General features: G+C 44.1%; 1 protein-coding gene across 1 annotated transcript in view; it reads left to right on the top strand.

Annotated features, from left to right (window-relative positions):
• The window catches only part of LOC124009557 (chloride channel protein 2-like), a 66027-nt gene that overhangs the window by 39200 nt on the left and 7421 nt on the right, over positions 1 to 19406 (top strand). Inside the window, 13 exon segments of the mRNA XM_046321448.1 lie at positions 5601 to 5732; positions 6851 to 6979; positions 7511 to 7644; positions 7966 to 8046; positions 8626 to 8649; positions 8974 to 9052; positions 9271 to 9396; positions 9528 to 9612; positions 9841 to 9942; positions 17256 to 17358; positions 17657 to 17812; positions 18053 to 18122; positions 18218 to 18328. Of these exon segments, the coding sequence (XP_046177404.1) occupies positions 5601 to 5732; positions 6851 to 6979; positions 7511 to 7644; positions 7966 to 8046; positions 8626 to 8649; positions 8974 to 9052; positions 9271 to 9396; positions 9528 to 9612; positions 9841 to 9942; positions 17256 to 17358; positions 17657 to 17812; positions 18053 to 18122; positions 18218 to 18328 (1332 nt within the window).

The following is a 19406-nucleotide window of genomic DNA, read 5'->3' as shown; positions in this document are numbered from 1 at the left end:
TACTGCACTGTCGGACCTAGAAAATGACATGTATGTGTGCCTGTGTGCGCGTATTCCAACTCAATGTGTTTGTGTGCATACGTGTGTGTGTGCATGCTCGCCTGAGTGTGTCTGCACGCCTGTGCGCATGGGCAAGGGAGGTGCCAGTCAGCAGGTGCCCTGGCTGGCGGTTGTCAACGGGGCCTATCATGTTGCCATGAACACAGTTGTGCCCCTGCTTCCCCACTGTTCCCTTGGGGACCTCAATGTCCCCCTGTGACCTGCCCCATCACTCTCTGTCTGTCAGCTGTTCTCTCCCGCTCTCTCTCCCGCTCTCTCTCTCGCTCTCAATTCAATTCAAAGGGCTTTATTGGCATGGGAAACATATGTTTTCATTGCCAAGTGAAGTAGATAATAAACAAAAGTGAAGTAAACAATAATATATCTCTCTCCGCCTGCTGTTAACTGCGGTTCTGTCTCTCTTGATTTATCATGCCTCTCCCTCTTATCTCTTTCCTTTTCCCCCTCTTCCTCCATCTTTCTCTCTCACTTGTCCATCTCTCCCTCCCCATGTCAATATTCCTCTCGCCATCTCTCACAAAGATAAGACCATGTTTGGATTTCAAATCAGTAGTACACGTTTATTGAAGGATAAAGTCATATTTATGTCCTTGTGGCAGTGAAGGGGCATTGGCTAAGTACAGAAGATGTCCAGCGACTGTGTCAGTAGAGCACGTTGGGTGTCTAGAGGGACACAGTCTGCGAACGCTCTAGATACGGAACATTGAGTCCCAATGGAGCCTCTTTTCACTGACCTAACTTTATCTATATATATATTTTGCATACCTGCCCATAGCCTCTCAAAGGTTATGTCCCAAATGGGACCCTATCCCCTAGTGCACGACTTTTGGGGCCCATAGGGCTCTGGTCAAAAGTAGTGCACTTTAAAGGGAATAGGGTGCCGTTTGGCACATGGCCTTTGAGAGGCTATGGGCTGATATGTCTGTGGAGTAGGACAAAGACAGACGTATAGAGCAATTGAAAGACACTTGAATGAAATAGTTTGGTCAGCTAAAAAAGGCTTCATTGGTCTCAATGTATTCTCCTTTTCCAGTATTTAGAGAATGTAAAGACTGTCCCTCAAGACACTGTGTTCTGCTGACACAGTTTGCTGTGCATTTTCTGTATTTAATGAATGTCCCTTCGTTGCCACAATGATACTAATATTACTTTACCTTACAAAAACATATACTATAGTGCAGTTTGTGTAATGCAGTTTGTATAGTGCAGTTTGATTAGTGCAATTTAAGGCGATTTTTACAGTTAACAACTATTTCACATGCTGATATTGACTTTGGCATTACTGAGTTATCATTGGCTAGAACTCGAATTGCTAGGGGCCTGGCCCACGTGGAGGAAAATGTAGGGAAAATGGCGCAGCAGAGCTTTCAAATTAGGGATTTCGTGGCTAATCGAGGTAAGACAGTAATTCTACTAATACATTATTCATGTATGAATTACACATGATACATCCAGCCCAAAGAGGGATGTTTGAAAAAATACTTAATAATCGCCAAAATTCCGGAGCATGCCTTTAAAGGAAAAATACACCCAAAACCACAAATTCCTATAATTTACAGTGTTAAGTAACGCTATGTGAGAACGACACGTTTTGTTTTTCAAGTCAAGTTTTTATTATCACATACACAAGTACAGTGACATGCCTTTCTTGCTTGCTCTTTCCCAACAATGCAGTAATAATCAATATCAGTAGTACTGTATTTTTTGTTATTAAAAAAATGAAGTAGAACAAAAACACACAGGAAATGTTAATAAGAACACGCAAAAGTAAGTAAGCTACATTTGAAGTTGGAAGTTTACATACTCCTTAGCCAAATACATTTAAACTCAGTTTTTCACAATTCCTGACATTTAATCCTAGTAAAAATTCCATGTCTTAGGTCAGTTAGGATCACCACTTTGTTTTATGCATGGGAAATGTCAGAATAACAGTAGAGAGAATGATTTATTTCAGCTTTTATTTCCTTCCCACAATAAGTTGGGTGAATTTTGGCCCATTCCTCCTGACAGAGCTGGTGTAACTGAGTCAGGTTTGTAGGCCTCCTTGCTCGCACACGCTTTTTCAGTTCTGCCCCCAAATTTTCTATAGGATTGAGGTCAGGGCTTTGTGATGGTCACTCCAACACCTTGATTTTGTTGTCCTTAAGCCATTTTGCCACAACTTTGGAAGTATGCTTGGGGTCATTGTCCATTTGTAAGACCCATTTGCGACCAAGTTTTAACTTCCCTCCTGCAGCAAAGCACTCCCACAACGTGATGCTGCCACCCCCGTGCTTCGCAGGTGGGATGGTGTTCTCCAGCTTGCAAGCCTCCTCCTCCAGATCAGGAACACCCTCCAGGAGGCAGGCGTATCTGTGTCAAAGGTCAACAATCAAGAGAAGACTTCACCAGAGTAAATACAGAGGGTTTACCACAAGATATAAACCATTAGTAAGACTCAAAAACAGGAAGACCAGATTAGAGTTTGGCAAAAAAAAACATCTAAAAGAGCACAGTGAATTCTGATTAGGGCTGTATTATTATCTGCTCAGATTCAGCCAAATGCATGAAAACTCATTGGATGGCGTTTCACAGTGCAGATGGACAATGCCCTGAAGCGTACTGAGAAAACAACCCAATACTTTTTTAAAGGCAAATAAGTGGAATGTTCTGCAATGGCCAAGTAAATCACCTTACCTGAATCCAATTGAGCATGCATTTCACTTGCTGAAGGCAAAACTGAAGGCAAAACGCCCCAAGAACAAGCAGGAACTGAAGACAGCTGCAGTAAAGGCCTGTCAGAGCATCACCAGGGAAGAAACCCAGCATCTGGTGATGTCTATGGGTTCCAGACTTCAGGCAGTCATTGAGTGGAAAGGATTTGCAACCAAGTATTAAAACTCACAATTTAATTTCTGATTATGTTAGTTTGTTCAATTACTTTTGAGCCCTTAGAACTGGGGGGCTTTGTATAAAAATTCCTGCACGGTTCATACAATAATTTTGACAAAACCCTTAAATTAAAGATGAAAGTCTACACTTAAAGCACATCTTGATTGTTCTGTTTCAAATCTATTGTGGTGACGTACAGAGCCAAAATGATGCAAATTGTGTCACTGTTCAAGTACTTATGGACCCGACTGTATAGGGGTAATGTGACTAGACATCAGAATATATGATAAACAGAGAAGCAGCAGCTTGTGTGTGTGTGTGTGTGTGTGTGTGTGTGTGTGTGTGTGTGTGTGTGTGTGTGTGTGTGTGTGTGTGTGTGTGTGTGTGTGTGTGTGTGTGTGTGTGTGTGTGTGTGTGTGTGTGTGTGTGTGTGTGTGTGTGTGTGTGTTTCGAGTCAACATGAATGTGTGTGGGTGTTATGTTAATGTGAACAAATTGTGTGTTTGTTTGAGTGTGTGTTGGTGGTCCAGTGTGAGTGAGTATGTAGAGTGTGCAGAGAGTCAGAGGCAAAAAAACAAACACAACAGAAGGATAAATGCACATAGTCTGTGTAGCCATTTTGTTAGCTATGTAGCAGTGTTATGGCTTGGAGATAGAAGCTGTTCAGGAGCCAGTTGGTGTCAGAGTTGTTGGTACGGTACCGGTTGCCATGCGGAAGCAGAGAGAACATTCTATGGCTTGGGTGGCTGGCGTCTTAAGTAGACTGCAAAACCCACAATGCAATAGCTAGCAAAGGTAGCAAACAATAATACCAAAGACAATATCAGCATGTGAAGTAGCTATAGTAGTTAGCTGTAAAATCTCCTTAACAAACTGCACTATCAATTTAGGAGTTTAGAATCTCAACATATTCAACCTGCAAACCTGGTCTTATAGACTAGACATAACATGTATGTTTTTATTTCACCAATATTTAACCAGGTAGGCCAGTTGAGAACAAGTTCTCATTTACAACTGCGACCTGGCCAAGATAAAGCCAAGCAGTGCGACAAAACAACAACATAGTCAATGTAAATCCGAGAAACTCAAATGGATATGATATGTTACGTTTGGTATGGTTACACAAGACAGATGGTTATTTACGGCAACAAAAATAAAGTAGGCTGGTTGGTCGTATTACAACACGAATGTCTAGCAACCCAAAAGTTGCGAGTTTGAATCTTATCACTGACAACTTTAGCAATTTAGCTAACTACCAACGTTTCAACTACTTAGCATGTTAGCTAACAAATGAATACATAACATATCACACTAAATGGACAATCTCAGATTTACGTACAGACTAATATGAATACGAATGCTTTGAGACCAGATTGAGCATTGTGATAATAATTTATAGAAAGATTACTTTTAGATTGTGAAAATGTCTATCACATGTCAGATGTCAGGACTGGCCAATGTAATAACTCATGATGTTATATTCTCGCTCGAATATTCTCGCTCGAATTGTTTTTTTGAGATAATCCCGACCTCGAGAAATGTGTAATTTAACAGAGGTTCACCTCCTATTTTTCTGATTCAGTCCGTGGTGTTTAGCCTAGCGCTGTTACGAACTTAAGACGTCGATCTGCAGGTGCTGGAAAGGCTTAGGGGAAAGGTAAGTTAGTTGAAAAGTCGCGAAAAAGTAGTAAGTAGTTGAAAAGGTGCTAAATTTGTCAGTGACCTTTGTGTTGCTAGACGTTCACGTTATATGCCAACCAGCCACCCACTCGAGTTTTAACACTCGATATAACATTCAAAATGGGTGAATCTTTCCTTTAATTTGACCCTCCTCACAGCAGGAAAATAATCCAGCAGCCACAGGAAATGTGAATAATTATGTGGATTTTGATTCATCTACTATATTAGTAGGAATTAATGAGGGTTTTTTCTTTTTTCTTTTTTCTTTTTTGAATTTGACTCCTTTTTCTCCCCAATTTCGTGGTATCCAATTGTTTTTAGTAGCTACTATCTTGTCTCATCGCTACAACTCCCGTATGGGCTTGGGAGAGATGAAGGTTGAAAGTCACTGCTTCTTAACACAGCGCGCATCCAACCCGGAAGCCAGCCGCACCAATGTGTCGGAGGAAACACCGTGCACCTGGCAACCTTGGTTAGCTCGCACTGCGCCCGGCCCGCCACAGGAGTCGCTGGTGCGCGATGAGACAAGGACATCCCTACCGGCCAAGCCCTCCCTAACCCAGACGATGCTAGGCCAATTGTGCGTCGCCCCACGGACCTCCCGGTCATGGCCGGTTAGGACAGAGCCTGGGCGCGAACCCAGAGTCTCTGATGGCACAGCTGGCGCTGCAGTACAGCGCCCTTAACCACTGCGCCACCCGGAAGGCCCAAGTCTCTCTCTTTCCACCCATCACTAAGTCCACTCATTCCCTTTCTCATTCATTCAGCTCAACATGTTGGAATGCATCTATCCATCCTTCCCACTGGCTTTTCACACAGTATTCCTTCTGTACACATTTCTCTTTTCTTATATTTTTTGTGCTCTCTCTCTCTCTGCCTGTTACTGTGACTATTCCTCTTGTGCTTCATTTTCCTATGGTTTTCCCTCCCTCCTTTCTCTCCCACCCATCTCTCCCTTTCCTCCTTCTCTCCTCTCACCCTCTGTCCAGTGTGTACATCTCGCTGTCAGAAGTTCCTGATCTCGCGTGTGGGCGAGGACTGGATCTTTCTCATCCTACTGGGTCTGGTCATGGCCCTGGTCAGCTGGGTGATGGACTATGCTATCGCCTTTTGTCAGCAAGGTGAGAGAGAGGGATGAAGTGGGAGAGAGAGATGGAGAGAGATGGAGAGAGATGGAGAGGGAGAGAGAGAGAGAGAGAGAGAGAGAGAGAGAGAGAGAGAGAGAGAGAGAGAGAGAGAGAGAGAGAGAGAGAGAGAGAGAGAGAGAGAGAGAGAGAGAGAGAGAGAGAGAGAGATATTATTGGGCGTAGTTATGGTCCTGGTCAGAGTGGTCAGCTACGTGATGGACTAGGCCATAGCCTAGGCTCTAAGGGTATGGAAGGAGAGAGAGAACGGGACAGAGGGAGTGAGAAAGAAAGAACGGAACAGAGGGAGGGAGAGAGAGAGAACGGGACGGAGGGGGGGAGAGAGAGAGAACGGGACGGAGGGAGGGAGAGAGAGAGAACGGGACGGGACGGAGGGAGGGAGAGAGAGAGAACGGGACGGGACGGAGGGAGGGAGAGAGAGAACGGGACGGGACGGAGGGAGGGAGAGAGAGAGAACGGGACGGGACGGAGGGAGGGAGAAAGAGAGAACGGAACAGAGGGAGGGAGAGAGAGAGAACGGGACGGAGGGAGGGAGAAAGAGAGAACGGGACGGAGGGAGGGAGAAAGAGAGAATGGGACGGAGGGAGGGAGAGAGAGAGAGAATGGGACGGGACGGAGGGAGAAAGAGAGAACGGGACGGAGGGAGGGAGAAAGAGAGAATGGGACGGGACGGAGGGAGGGAGAGAGAGAGAGAACGGGACGGGACGGAGGGAGGGAGAAAGAGAGAACGGAACAGAGGGAGGGAGAAAGAGAGAACGGGACGGAGGGAGGGAGAAAGAGAGAACGGGACGGAGGGAGGGAGAAAGAGAGAATGGGACGGGACGGAGGGAGGGAGAGAGAGAGAGAACGGGACGGGACGGAGGGAGGGAGAAAGAGAGAACGGAACAGAGGGAGGGAGAGAGAGAGAACGGGACGGAGGGAGGGAGAGAGAGAGAATGGGACGGGACGAGGGAGGGAGAAAGAGAGAACGGGACGGAGGGAGGGAGAAAGAGAGAAAGGTAGCTGGCGTGAGAGCGAGAGAGATATTCCGAGCCTCCCTAGTTTAAAAAAACGTTTATTTAATTGGTTTAATGTATCTCTGTGTGTCTGTGCAGCTCAGAAGTGGATGTACGGGGGACTGGACAGTAACATGCTCCTGCAGTACCTGGCCTGGGTCACCTACCCTGTGGTGCTCATCACTTTCTCAGCAGGGTTCACACAGATACTGTCCCCGCAGGCCGTGGGTAAGAGACACACCCACGCTCAAGTGTGACACACACACATACACACACACGCAATTACATGAACCGGCGTGCACACACACACACACACACACACACACACACACACACACACACACACACACACACACACACACACACACACACACACACACACACACACACACACACACACACACATGTACTCTCTCATTCAATTTCACCTCACACCTAAATTCATTGCTAATCATGCACACTCATATATGTAAATACCTCATTTACATACAGAATGAAACACTGTGCATGATTGTTTAAAGGTCACAGATGTATGGAGTGGACTCCGTAGTTGGCAAAGGTTATACAACTTCAGGACATCCTTGACTATATCCTTGAAACCGCTAGTACTGACAGCCTTGAATACATACATAATCTTGAAGTTGATGCATGAATATACCTTTTAATCCCCTTCCTTCTCTCTCCCTCCTCCCTCCCCCTCCTCCGGCCCTCTCCTCTCCCACCTCTGCTCTTCCTCCTTTCTCTCCTCTTCTTTCTCAGGTTCGGGTATCCCAGAGATGAAGACCATTCTGAGAGGCGTAGTGCTGAAGGAATATCTCACCTTTAAAACCTTTGTGGCCAAAGTTATTGGGCTGACCTGTGCTCTGGGCAGTGGCATGCCCCTGGGAAAGGAGGTGGGAAACCCCTAGTGGACTGTTACAGAATGAAAGGGATATGTTTGAAATTCCTGCGTTCGTGTTTATCAAGCATCCCAGAGTAGAAGTGCTGATCTAGGAACGGTTTGCCTTTAGATCATAATGAATAAGGTTATGGACACGGGGCGACCTGATCCTAGATCAGAAGTCATACTCTGAGAGGCTTTATGAATACGGGCCCTGATCTGAAATTGGTTTAGTTCTGGCTTTTTTTTCTCCCTTTCCCCCTCCCTCATCCTATAAACCCCTACCCCTCCATCTCTCTCTTTCTCTCTCTCTCTCCTCCGATCACTCTCACAGGGCCCGTTCGTTCATGTGGCCAGTCTCTGTGCAGCCCTCCTGAGCAAGTTCTTGGCTGCCTTGTTTGGTGGACTCTACAAGGTGAGAGACCCCCCCCCCCCACACACACACACATACACACACACACACACATATACCCACACCTAACCTTTAACCCTTCACACACGCTTACTCCCACTCAATTTGGTTTAGTACCTGTGTGGTACCTGTCTGACCAGCCTGCCACCCCTCCAGGACCCACTCTCACCTCCACTCACCTGAGTCCAACCCTGGGCTGGCTCCTGTCTATGGTTCTCAGTCTGCCAAGAGATTACTTTCTCTGCCATACACCACCCAAGACTTGGAGGAAGAGGAGGAAAAGGAGGAGGAGGAGAACAAGGAGAGGGAGGGAAAGGGAGATGAAGGAAGAAAGTGTCAAGTCAGCAAGAGTCAAATAAGGCTGTCTACTTTATAGAGCTTCCATATTGATCGGTGTCAGCGCTCAATCCATTTGAACCCAGTCACTATAAGAGATTGCATATACTTTCCGTCCCAAAAAAAACAACACAATGACGCATCAAAGAGAATATCCCAGAAGATTTTGGTCTCTGCTTTTGGTATCTTCTTTTGAACCCTTAGGTACTCACTCAGATTTCTGTCTTTTCCCACTTACTGCTTAAGGAAGAGCCCTTTGAGGGAAACAAGGTACGAGTGCACGTGTGTCTGAGTATGTGCACATCTGAGAGTTTCCACGTTTCATGTACACATGTTGGAGCGTCATGTGAGCATCATTCCATTTCTAATCCAGGGTTCCTATTATATTCTATGTGAATGACACATGACATCTCCCTTGACTTCATGTTAGTCTGTTCATTCTAGAATTCCTCTCTGTGACTCCATTGTATTCCAATGCCCTAGACCTTCCCTCTTTACCAGAAATGTGTATATGTGTATGTGTGTTTACATGTGTGTGTGTGTATGTACTATGGGTGCTTGCACATACGTGTGTGTGTGTTCCTATTCCTACAGAATGAGCTGAGGAACACTGAGATGCTATCAGCAGCGTGTGCAGTGGGGGTAGGCTGCTGCTTCGCTGCCCCCATTGGAGGTAATTAGAATATACTTTGGGTGAGAAATACAATAAGTGAAAGAATGGTGTTACTGCAAAAGTGTGTGTGTGTGTGTGTGTGTGTGTGTGTGTGTGTGTGTGTGTGTGTGTGTGTGTGTGTGTGTGTGTGTGTGTGTGTGTGTGTGTGTGTGTGTGTGTGTGTGTGTGTGTGTGTGTGTGTGTGTGTGTGTGTGTGTGTGTGTGTGTGTGTGTTGCAGGTGTGCTCTTCAGCATTGAGGTAACGTCTACGTTCTTTGCGGTGAGGAACTACTGGAGGGGCTTCTTCGCTGCCACCTTCAGCGCCTTCATCTTCAGAGTATTGGCTGTGTGGAACCAGGACGAAGGTGAGGAGGTGTGTGTGAGTGTGTGTAAGGGGAAGAGCTTTGGGTCTACGTCACTGAGTCAATAGTTAGTCGGTGGTGACTCATGTTATTTCTCTTTCTCTCTCTTCTCTCTATGTCTGTCTTTCACTCAGAGACCATCACAGCCCTCTTTAAGACACGTTTCCGCCTGGACTTCCCCTTTGACCTCCAGGAGCTGCCAGCCTTCGCGATCCTGGGGTACGGTTTCTTGTTTGTCTTTTGTGTCCAACACGCCCAGGTCTGACTCCTCCTCATTCTGATCACTTCAATGGCTATTGGCTTCAATGACTATTGGCGATTGACTATTGGCTTCAATGGCTGTTGGCTTCAATTGCTATTGCCTATTGGCTTCAATGGCTATTGGCTATTGGCTTCAATGGCTATTGAACTAGAATGGTGTGTGACATTGTCCCCTCTCCTCCTCAGGATTGCGTGTGGTTTTGGTGGGGCTCTCTTTGTCTACCTGAACAGACTGATAGTAGAGTGTATGAGGAAACAGAAGACAATCAATAAGTTCCTGCTCAGGAAGTGAGTCTAACACACACGCGCACACACGCGCACACACACACACACACACACACACACACACACACACACACACACACACACACACACACACACACACACACACACACACACACACACACACACACACACACACACACACACACACACACAACTTCATACACTGCTACACACATCAAACAGACACACACAGCGCCGGCTCACCCTTTACGTGGACCACACACTGCGCGTTGGCGGCTCAGACACTGTTTTAGTTCAGTGCCGTTAGAAAGCACTACCGTAGTTGCACCACTGTTTTAGTTCCGTGCCGTTAGAAAGCACTACCGCAGTTGCACCACTGTTTTAGTTCAGTGCCGTTAGAAAGCACTACCGTAGTTGCACCACTGTTTTAGTTCAGTGCCGTTAGAAAGCACTACCGTAGTTGCACCACTGTTTTAGTTCAGTGCCGTTAGAAAGCACTACCGTAGTTGCACCACTGTTTTAGTTCAGTGCCGTTAGAAAGCACTACCGTAGTTGCACCACTGTTTTAGTTCAGGGCCGTTAGAAAGCACTACCGTAGTTGCACCACTGTTTTAGTTCAGTGCCGTTAGAAAGCACTACCGTAGTTGCACCACTGTTTTAGTTCAGTGCCGTTAGAAAGCACTACCGTAGTTGCACCACTGTTTTAGTTTAGTGCCGTTAGAAAGCACTACCGTAGTTGCACCACTGTTTTAGTTCAGTGCCGTTAGAAAGCACTACCGTAGTTGCACCACTGTTTTAGTTCAGTGCCGTTAGAAAGCACTACCGTAGTTGCACCACTGTTTTAGTTCCGTGCCGTTAGAAAGCACTACCGTAGTTGCACCACTGTTTTAGTTCAGTGCCGTTAGAAAGCACTACCGTAGTTGCACCACTGTTTTAGTTCAGTGCCGTTAGAAAGCACTACCGTAGTTGCACCACTGTTTTAGTTCCGTGCCGTTAGAAAGCACTACCGTAGTTGCACCACTGTTTTAGTTCAGTGCCGTTAGAAAGCACTACCGTAGTTGCACCACTGTTTTAGTTCAGTGCCGTTAGAAAGCACTACCGTAGTTGCACCACTGTTTTAGTTCAGTGCCGTTAGAAAGCACTACCGTAGTTGCACCACTGTTTTAGTTCAGTGCCGTTAGAAAGCACTACCGTAGTTGCACCACTGTTTTAGTTCCGTGCCGTTAGAAAGCACTACCGTAGTTGCACCACTGTTTTAGTTCCGTGCCGTTAGAAAGCACTACCGTAGTTGCACCACTGTTTTAGTTCAGTGCCGTTAGAAAGCACTACCGTAGTTGCACCACTGTTTTAGTTCAGGGCCGTTAGAAAGCACTACCGTAGTTGCACCACTGTTTTAGTTCAGGGCCGTTAGAAAGCACTACCGTAGTTGCACCACTGTTTTAGTTCAGTGCCGGTAGAAAGCACTACCGTAGTTGCACCACTGTTTTAGTTCAGTGCCGTTAGAAAGCACTACCGTAGTTGCACCACTGTTTTACTTCAGTGCCGTTAGAAAGCACTACCGTAGTTGCACCACTGTTTTAGTTCAGGGCCGTTAGAAAGCACTACCGTAGTTGCACCACTGTTTTAGTTCAGTGCCGTTAGAAAGCACTACCGTAGTTGCACCACTGTTTTAGTTCAGTGCCGTTAGAAAGCACTACCGTAGTTGCACCACTGTTTTAGTTCCGTGCCGTTAGAAAGCACTACCGTAGTTGCACCATTGTTTTAGTTCAGTGCCGTTAGAAAGCACTACCGTAGTTGCACCACTGTTTTAGTTCAGTGCCGTTAGAAAGCACTACCGTAGTTGCACCACTGTTTTAGTTCAGTGCCGTTAGAAAGCACTACCGTAGTTGCACCACTGTTTTAGTTCAGTGCCGTTAGAAAGCACTACCGCAGTTGCACCACTGTTTTAGTTCAGTGCCGTTAGAAAGCACTACCGCAGTTGCACCACTGTTTTAGTTCAGTGCCGTTAGAAAGCACTACCGTAGTTGCACCACTGGTGTTGTTGTTGTTTTTTTAATGTTGTTTCATGTCAGACGGTGTTGGTCACATGGTGTTGTTACATATCATTTGAGAAGTGCGCACCACGAACAAATTCAATTTGTAATTCCACTTTTCGTGTAAGAGCCATGATGATGAGCATGAGCAGCCTCTGACTCTGCCTTCCATCAGCCTACTAAAGGTTGCACCTTTGCAGACAACTGCATGTCCGGTTGGGACCTCGCAATTGAGAAATAATCAGTAGGTCTAATATTACGTGATTAAATCTGTGTGGGGGGGGGATCCTCCTCAAACTGTGTAGAGGCATTTAACACCATTCTGCACTTTGCCATCCATTTCCCCAACATCAATCGGTTAAATACATTGTTAAAACATTTTCATTCAGTTACAAAAGTAACAGTCCTGGGTGAGCCCACCGTGGCCGCTTTGAGGTTACAATGTAGCCAATATGTATGCGCTAAATGGAAAAGCACAGGATCATTTGTTTTGTCGATAAAAACAAACAGCTCTGCTTGGCTTGGTAAGGAACAGATCGAAATTCACTGGGGGGGAGAGGGGCTGGTCCAACTCAAGATGTCATCAAAAAAATGATGCACCCCCTTCCCAAAGTCAAATATTTCCACATATAAATAAATGTAACACCCTCCCCCTCATAGAGTGAACTCAAAATCATGTTTACGACTACAAATAACAATAAATGTAGCGACCCTGTGTTTATCAATATGGATATTTTTATGAGTAGAGTCGCAGGGCTACGAGCTCACTCCCCCTGCTTGTTTCATTACACTACGATCAGCCGGCTGCAGACAATGATCAGCTAGGGGGAAATCAGATTTTTTATGATTATATAAAATATATGCAACAAATTCTCCACCAACAGGTTTCTGTACTGATGCACCACACAACCAATTAACAAAGCATACTGACTTCGGCACTTCAATATCATAGCGTTTTCAACAACACAATAAATAGACTATTTCAATCTTGACAAACAGAAAACACATCCCTCCCTACTTTGTAGGCCTAGCCAGTATAGAAGGTGTCACGCCCTAACCGTAGAGAGCTTTATATGTCTCTATTTTGGGTTGGTCAGGGTGTGATTTGGGTGGGCATTCTATGTCCCTTTTTCTATGATTTGTATTTCTGTGTGTTTGGCCGGGTGTGGTTCTCAATCAGAGGCAGCTGTCTATCGTTGTCTCTGATTGAGAACCATACTTAGGTAGCCTTTTTCTCCACCTGTATCTGTGGGTAGTTTTCCATGTATAGTTGCCTGTGAGCACTACGTTGGCATCACGGTTTTGTTTGATGTTTATTGTTTTGTTGGCGACATCTTATAATAAAGAAGCATGTACGCTCACCACGCTGCACCTTGGTCTCCTCAATATGACGACCGTGACAGAAGGCTTGGCTTGACAATCTCCGAATGTCATTCAACTTTTTGATGTTTTGTAACAGATGTATCTTTCCATTCATTAATTGGCCGCTGCACAGTTTGGATTGATTGCTTTTATTTGTACACAAAGATTTATACACAAAGATTTGTTCAAGTGACAGGGATTGCACAATAAAGTCGGGGGCGTATTTCTATTGTGACAATGACATAGATACAGACACATCCCAAAGATGGAGACATGCTCAACCTCCAGATCAGTATGAGGGGGGAGTTTAAAATACAATTATTTTAAGCTTGTTTGGCCGGTAGATAATTTTTTAGATGTTAGGAACTGCTGGTGAACCATGATGTGCAGGCATAATCATAGTGACACTGGACTAGTGCACTTGCCATAGTCTTTAGGGTGTATATAGCTAGGTTCCCATCCAATTGGCGACAGATTTCATGTGAATGTTCTAAAATCTTCACAAAAACAATATGCAATTTCAACGCTGGACAACATGACAGGCAACATTTTAATTGACCGGACATTTGAGAAATTACTTGGATGCATTCAGATCCAACCTGGCGCAGCCGGCGGCATCAATAAACGAGGGCTGTTGGCCACATTTAAGTGTCCTTTAAAACAGCCTTTATCAAATTACGAAAACACTATTCCTTGTGTTTCGATGTGTAGCATATGCAACTTTTTATCCAATTTTCTTTTTCTTTCGGTACTTTTCGAAAACAATAATTGTCCACCTCGCGGTTCAGCTGTCAGATATTTGAGCATTAAATGTATTAGGGCATTGTATGCAAAGGCTTAGGTGTCCACGGTATGATCATAGTTTAATAGGCTATATATGTCTTCACTGTTGATGTTGAGACTGGTGTTTTGCGGGTACAATTTAATGAAGCTGCCAGTTGAGGAAATGTGCTTTTCTTTCAAAAACAAGGGCATTTCCAAGTGACCCCAAACTTTTGAACGGTAGAGTATAAATATATAAAGGATGAGAAGCTTAGGCCTAACCCCAGAGAGATAGAGAGCATGCTACGACACAGACATGCATTTCTTCATGTCAGATGGCTACTACTCTGCAGAAATAGACGTACAGAAGGAGGGTCATTTGTACATTTTAGATCCAAATATTTCTATTGTTATTTGATAGGCCTGAAACAGTCTTCCTGACCTCAAGTCCAACTGTCTGAGTCAGTTGGAGCGCCCAGGGAGCATTGCCTTCAGAAGAAGAGACAATGTAAACCAGGAACCCCCCACCCCAAAGCAACAACAAAAACGTTTGACAACCCTCCCCTATTTTGGACCACACTTCCCCCACAGTACATTTTGATCTGTCCCTAAGTAATATCGACAAAATAAGCCAATTCTAATATGTATGCTGCTAAAACAAGTTCATTTAAAAAATGTTCATGGTGACATTGCTTCAGCGCCCCCCAAAAATTATGAATGTGAATGTGCTTGCTGGGAATACAATTTTTCTATTCCTCGTACTTTTTCTTCACAATTTGTTGTCAAATATGTAGCCTACTCACTGTGGTCGTTGTTCAAAAAAAATCTTAGTAGCCTAGTCCTGTAACTGCAGGCTACAGATTGGTTCAAATGTAAAACCCTTTTTTCTCTTACACCTTAAGGATCTAACCCTTTTTTTCATTTTCCTCATACAATGACATACCCAAATCTAACTGCCTGTACCATTTGAAAGGAAACACTGAAGTTTGTGGAAATGTGTAGGAGAATATAACACACTCAATCTGTTAAGAGATAATACAAACAAAAAAACATGCGTTTTCTATATTTTTTATTTTTATGAAATTTGAAATGCATGGGAAAGGCCGTAATATAATATTGCAGTTTAGGCTCAATTTAGATGTTGGCCACTAGATGGCAGCAGTGTGTGTGCAAAGTTTCAGATTGATCCAGTAAAGCATTGCAATACTGCACAGTATTTTGTATCAAGTCTACCCAAATGTGCCAAATTGGTCAATTGATACATTTTCAAGTACATAACTATAGAGAACATACAAAAATGATATGATAATACAAAATTAAAGTTTACACACTCCCAGGAATGTCATACTGTACATGATGGATTATTAGCTTATACACATCTAGATGGCCGGGCGGGGAGGGTGTGGAGCCAGAGACAGCAGGGGTTCATACTGTACATTTGAATATAAAAATAGATTTTATCAAACAAACTATGCTACATTCTATCTCTTGGACCTTCAGGATGACAAATCAGTGCAAGATTATTGAATGTAAGTACATTATTTACCTTCAGAGGTGAATGCATCAAATCAGTTGTCGTGATAAAAGTTCTTGGTTGTTGTGCACTCTCCTCAAACAAGAGCATGGTTTTTTTTTATATGGGTAGACTATGTCCTGGAAAGTTTGTTGTTACAATGTCATCCTAGTCACATTAGCGCATGTTAGCGCATGTTAGCATCAACCGTCCCGGTGTGAGGACACCGATCCCATAGAGACATGAAGGTCAGTCAATCCGGAAAATGTCAAGAACTTTGAACGTTTCTTCAAGTCCAGTCGCAAAAACCATCAAGCGCTATAATGAAACTGGCTCTCATGAGGACCGCCACAGGAAAGGAAAACCCAAATATTTTTGATTCCAACCGCCATGCCTTTGTGAGACGCATAGTAGGTGAATGGATGATCTCTGCATGTGTGGTTCCCACCGTGAAGCATGGAGGAGGAGGTGTGATGGTGTGGGTGTGCTTTGCTGGTGACACTGTCCGTGATTTATTCTTGAATTCAAGGCACACCTAACCAGCCTGGCTATCACAGCATTCTGCAGTGATACGCCATCCCATCTGGTTTGTGCTTAGTGGGACAATGCTCAACAGGACAATGACCAAAAACACATATCCAGGCTGTGTACGGGCTATTTAACCAAGAAGGAGATTGATGGAGTGCTGCATCAGACCTGGCCTCCACAATCACCCGACCTCAATCCAATTGAGATATGTTTGTGATGAGTTGGACCGCAGAGTGAAGGAAAAGCAGCCAACAAGTGCTCAGCATATGTGAGAACTCCTTCAAGACTGTTGGAAATGCATTCCAGGTGAAGCTGGGTCATATTTGAACAGTTTGGGCTAGAGCAGTGGTCTCCAACCATTTATTTCATAAAGGCTACTTCATACAAAAAGCTACTCATGTACAGCCTGCATATTTCCTTATTGTGTAGTTCTAATTCGATCAATAGAAACAAAGAACAGCACCACATACATAATATAATTGCGTTTTGGTTCTTAAAACCACACAATTTGAACAGAAAACATTCCACAGTATTCTTGAGAATGTTGCCTTTTTAATTAAAGTAATGATGGACTATCGTTTCTCTTTGCTAATTTGAGCTGTTCTTGCCATAAAATGGAATTGGTCTGTTACCAAATAGGGCTATCTTCTGTATACCACACCTACCTTCTCACAACACAACTGATTGGCTCAAACGCATTAAGAAGGAAAATAAATCCATAAAATTAACAGGCACACCTGTTAATTGAAATGCAATCCAGGTGACCACCTCATTTAGCTGGTTGAGAGATGTCAAGAGTGTTCAAAGCTTCCATCAAGGCAAAGGGTGGCTACTTTGAAGAATCTCAAAGACAAATAAAAATGTATTTTATATAACACTTTTTAGGTTACTACATGATTCCATATGTGCTTTTTCATAGTTTTGATGTCTTCACTATTATTCTACAATGTAGAAAATAGTCAAAAATAAAGAAAAGCCCTGGAATGAGTAGGTTTGTCCAAACTTTTGACTGGTAATATATATAGGGCGTTGAACAAGAACTGTCAACTTGAAAATGCAAACTTGAGTTCACATCAAAATAATATTGCAAACGTATTATTAATTTATCATAGCGGGACTCACTCACTCACTCACTCACTCACTCCAATGACCCACAGCTCCTCTCTCCATGTCAGACGTCTGGTGTATCCTGCTATGGTCACCTTGATCATCTCAACCCTCACCTTCCCCCCTGGGTTTGGACAGTTCATGGCTGGACAGGTCAGAAGTTACACTTTAAAAAATATATATCTGTGTCTGGTATCTGTCAACCACAATGTGTATGATACATTTTTCAAAATATTAAACCAAGGATGCATTTCATTTGTCTAAAACACCTTCCTTCCTTGTCCCCTTCATAGTATCTGATATGAAGGATCAGTTCTGTGTTGTCTTCACCGATCCTATTCTGTTAGATCAGATAATGGAAGGAGACGAGGAAAGGAAACCATTTGAGACTATTAACGATTGATACAGTATATCCCATGCCTAACAGTTCTGTCGCTCCTTGCCTCCTCAGCTGACGCAGCATGAGTCCCTGGTGGCGTTGTTGGACAACCGAACATGGTGTCGGCAGGGCGTTGCCGAGGAGTTTGACTACATCAGCCACTCCCACGCCTGGAAACACCCCCAGGTTAACGTCTTCATCACTCTCATCCTCTTCATCGTCATGAAGGTACGTGTTCATTGATTTGTGATCGAGAGAGTGGGTTTCTGTGTGGGCTTGGGATAGGTGAGGCTGATGTCGTTTTATTAAACCTTTATTCATCCAGGTGAGTCAATTAAGAACACATTCTTATTTACAGTGATGGCCTGTCTCGGTGTGAATCTGTGACTGTGTTGATGTCAAATGTTCTGCCCCAGTGTGTCTGTTTTCAGTTTCCTCTATTACGTCTCTATCTTTATCTCTCCTCAGTTCTGGATGTCTGCAGTAGCTACCACCATGCCTGTGCCATGTGGGGCCTTCATGCCAGTTTTCCTCATTGGTAAGTCACTTGCTGTGTGTGCGAATTTGTGTATTTAGCCATACACACTAAAAACACCTGTATGTACACTAACGCTTTATGTATGGGATGTGCAGGTGCGGCATTTGGACGTTTGGTAGGCGAGACCATGGCTATCATGTTCCCTGATGGCATCCATGCTGATGGCAGTGTCTATCCTATAGTGCCTGGCGGCTATGCTGTAGTGGGTGAGTACATCACAAGTTACATTAAAACTAACCTGTTTTTTGCTTTCAAGGCCCCATTACAGCTCTAACGTGTTCACTTATGGCTGAATCCGAACCTGAGACGACTGAATTTAACCATAGGCCCCTCCATTTTGGCTCTCTCTGATGTGATTGAATCGGCAGGCGGTGCACGACTAGTTGCACGACTAGGCACCATTACGGCTCTTACATGTCCACTTATGCTTAAAACAAAACCTGAAACTTCACTATGGGGTCTATCTTGGCTGTTTCTGTTCTCTGGTGTGATTGAAACTGCAGGCGGAACTCCACCAGTTGCACTAAAACCAACCCGTTTTTTCATCTTCAAGGCCTCATTACAGCTATTTTGTATCTACTTATGGAAGCCATCTTGGATCTTTCTGGTCTCTAACATGATTGAAAAATGCAGGAGGGTGTGATGCCGAAGCTATTTTCGTCAATTGTGCTACCTTATTGAATGTGACTGGTGAAAATATATTATGCTAAGATAAAGCAGACAAGCAGATTAAGGCTTGAAATAAAAAGTTAAATCATTTTCTGCTCTTCGTTGATCTGATAGATTATGTGGGCGGCAGGGTAGCCTAGTGGTTAGAGAGCGTTGGACTAATAACCGTAAGGTACAAGGTACAAATCTGTCGTTCTGCCCCTGAACAGGCAGTTAACCCACTGTTCCTAGGCCGTCATTGAAAATAAGAATTTTTCTTAACTGACTTGCCTAGTTAAATAAAGGTAAAATTTAAATAAAATAAAAAATAGATTAGTATAATTTTTTTATTTATCCGTTATTTTATCAGGTAAGTTGACTGAGAACACGTTCTCATTTACAGCAACGACCTGGGGAATAGTTACAGGGGAGAGGAGGGGGTTGAATGAGCCAATTGTAAACTGGGGATTATTAGGTGACCGTGATGGTTTGAGGGCCAGATTGGGAATTTAGCCAGGACACCGGTGTTTAACACCCCTACTCTTACGATAAGTGCCATGGGATCTTTAATGACCTCAGAGTCAGGACACCCGTTTAACGTCCCATCCGAAAGATGGTACCCTACACAAGGCAGTG

This window comes from Oncorhynchus gorbuscha, linkage group LG22, assembly GCF_021184085.1.
Source record: "Oncorhynchus gorbuscha isolate QuinsamMale2020 ecotype Even-year linkage group LG22, OgorEven_v1.0, whole genome shotgun sequence".
Lineage (NCBI taxonomy): Eukaryota > Metazoa > Chordata > Actinopteri > Salmoniformes > Salmonidae > Oncorhynchus > Oncorhynchus gorbuscha.
This window is presented reverse-complemented; position numbering and strand designations above follow the sequence as displayed.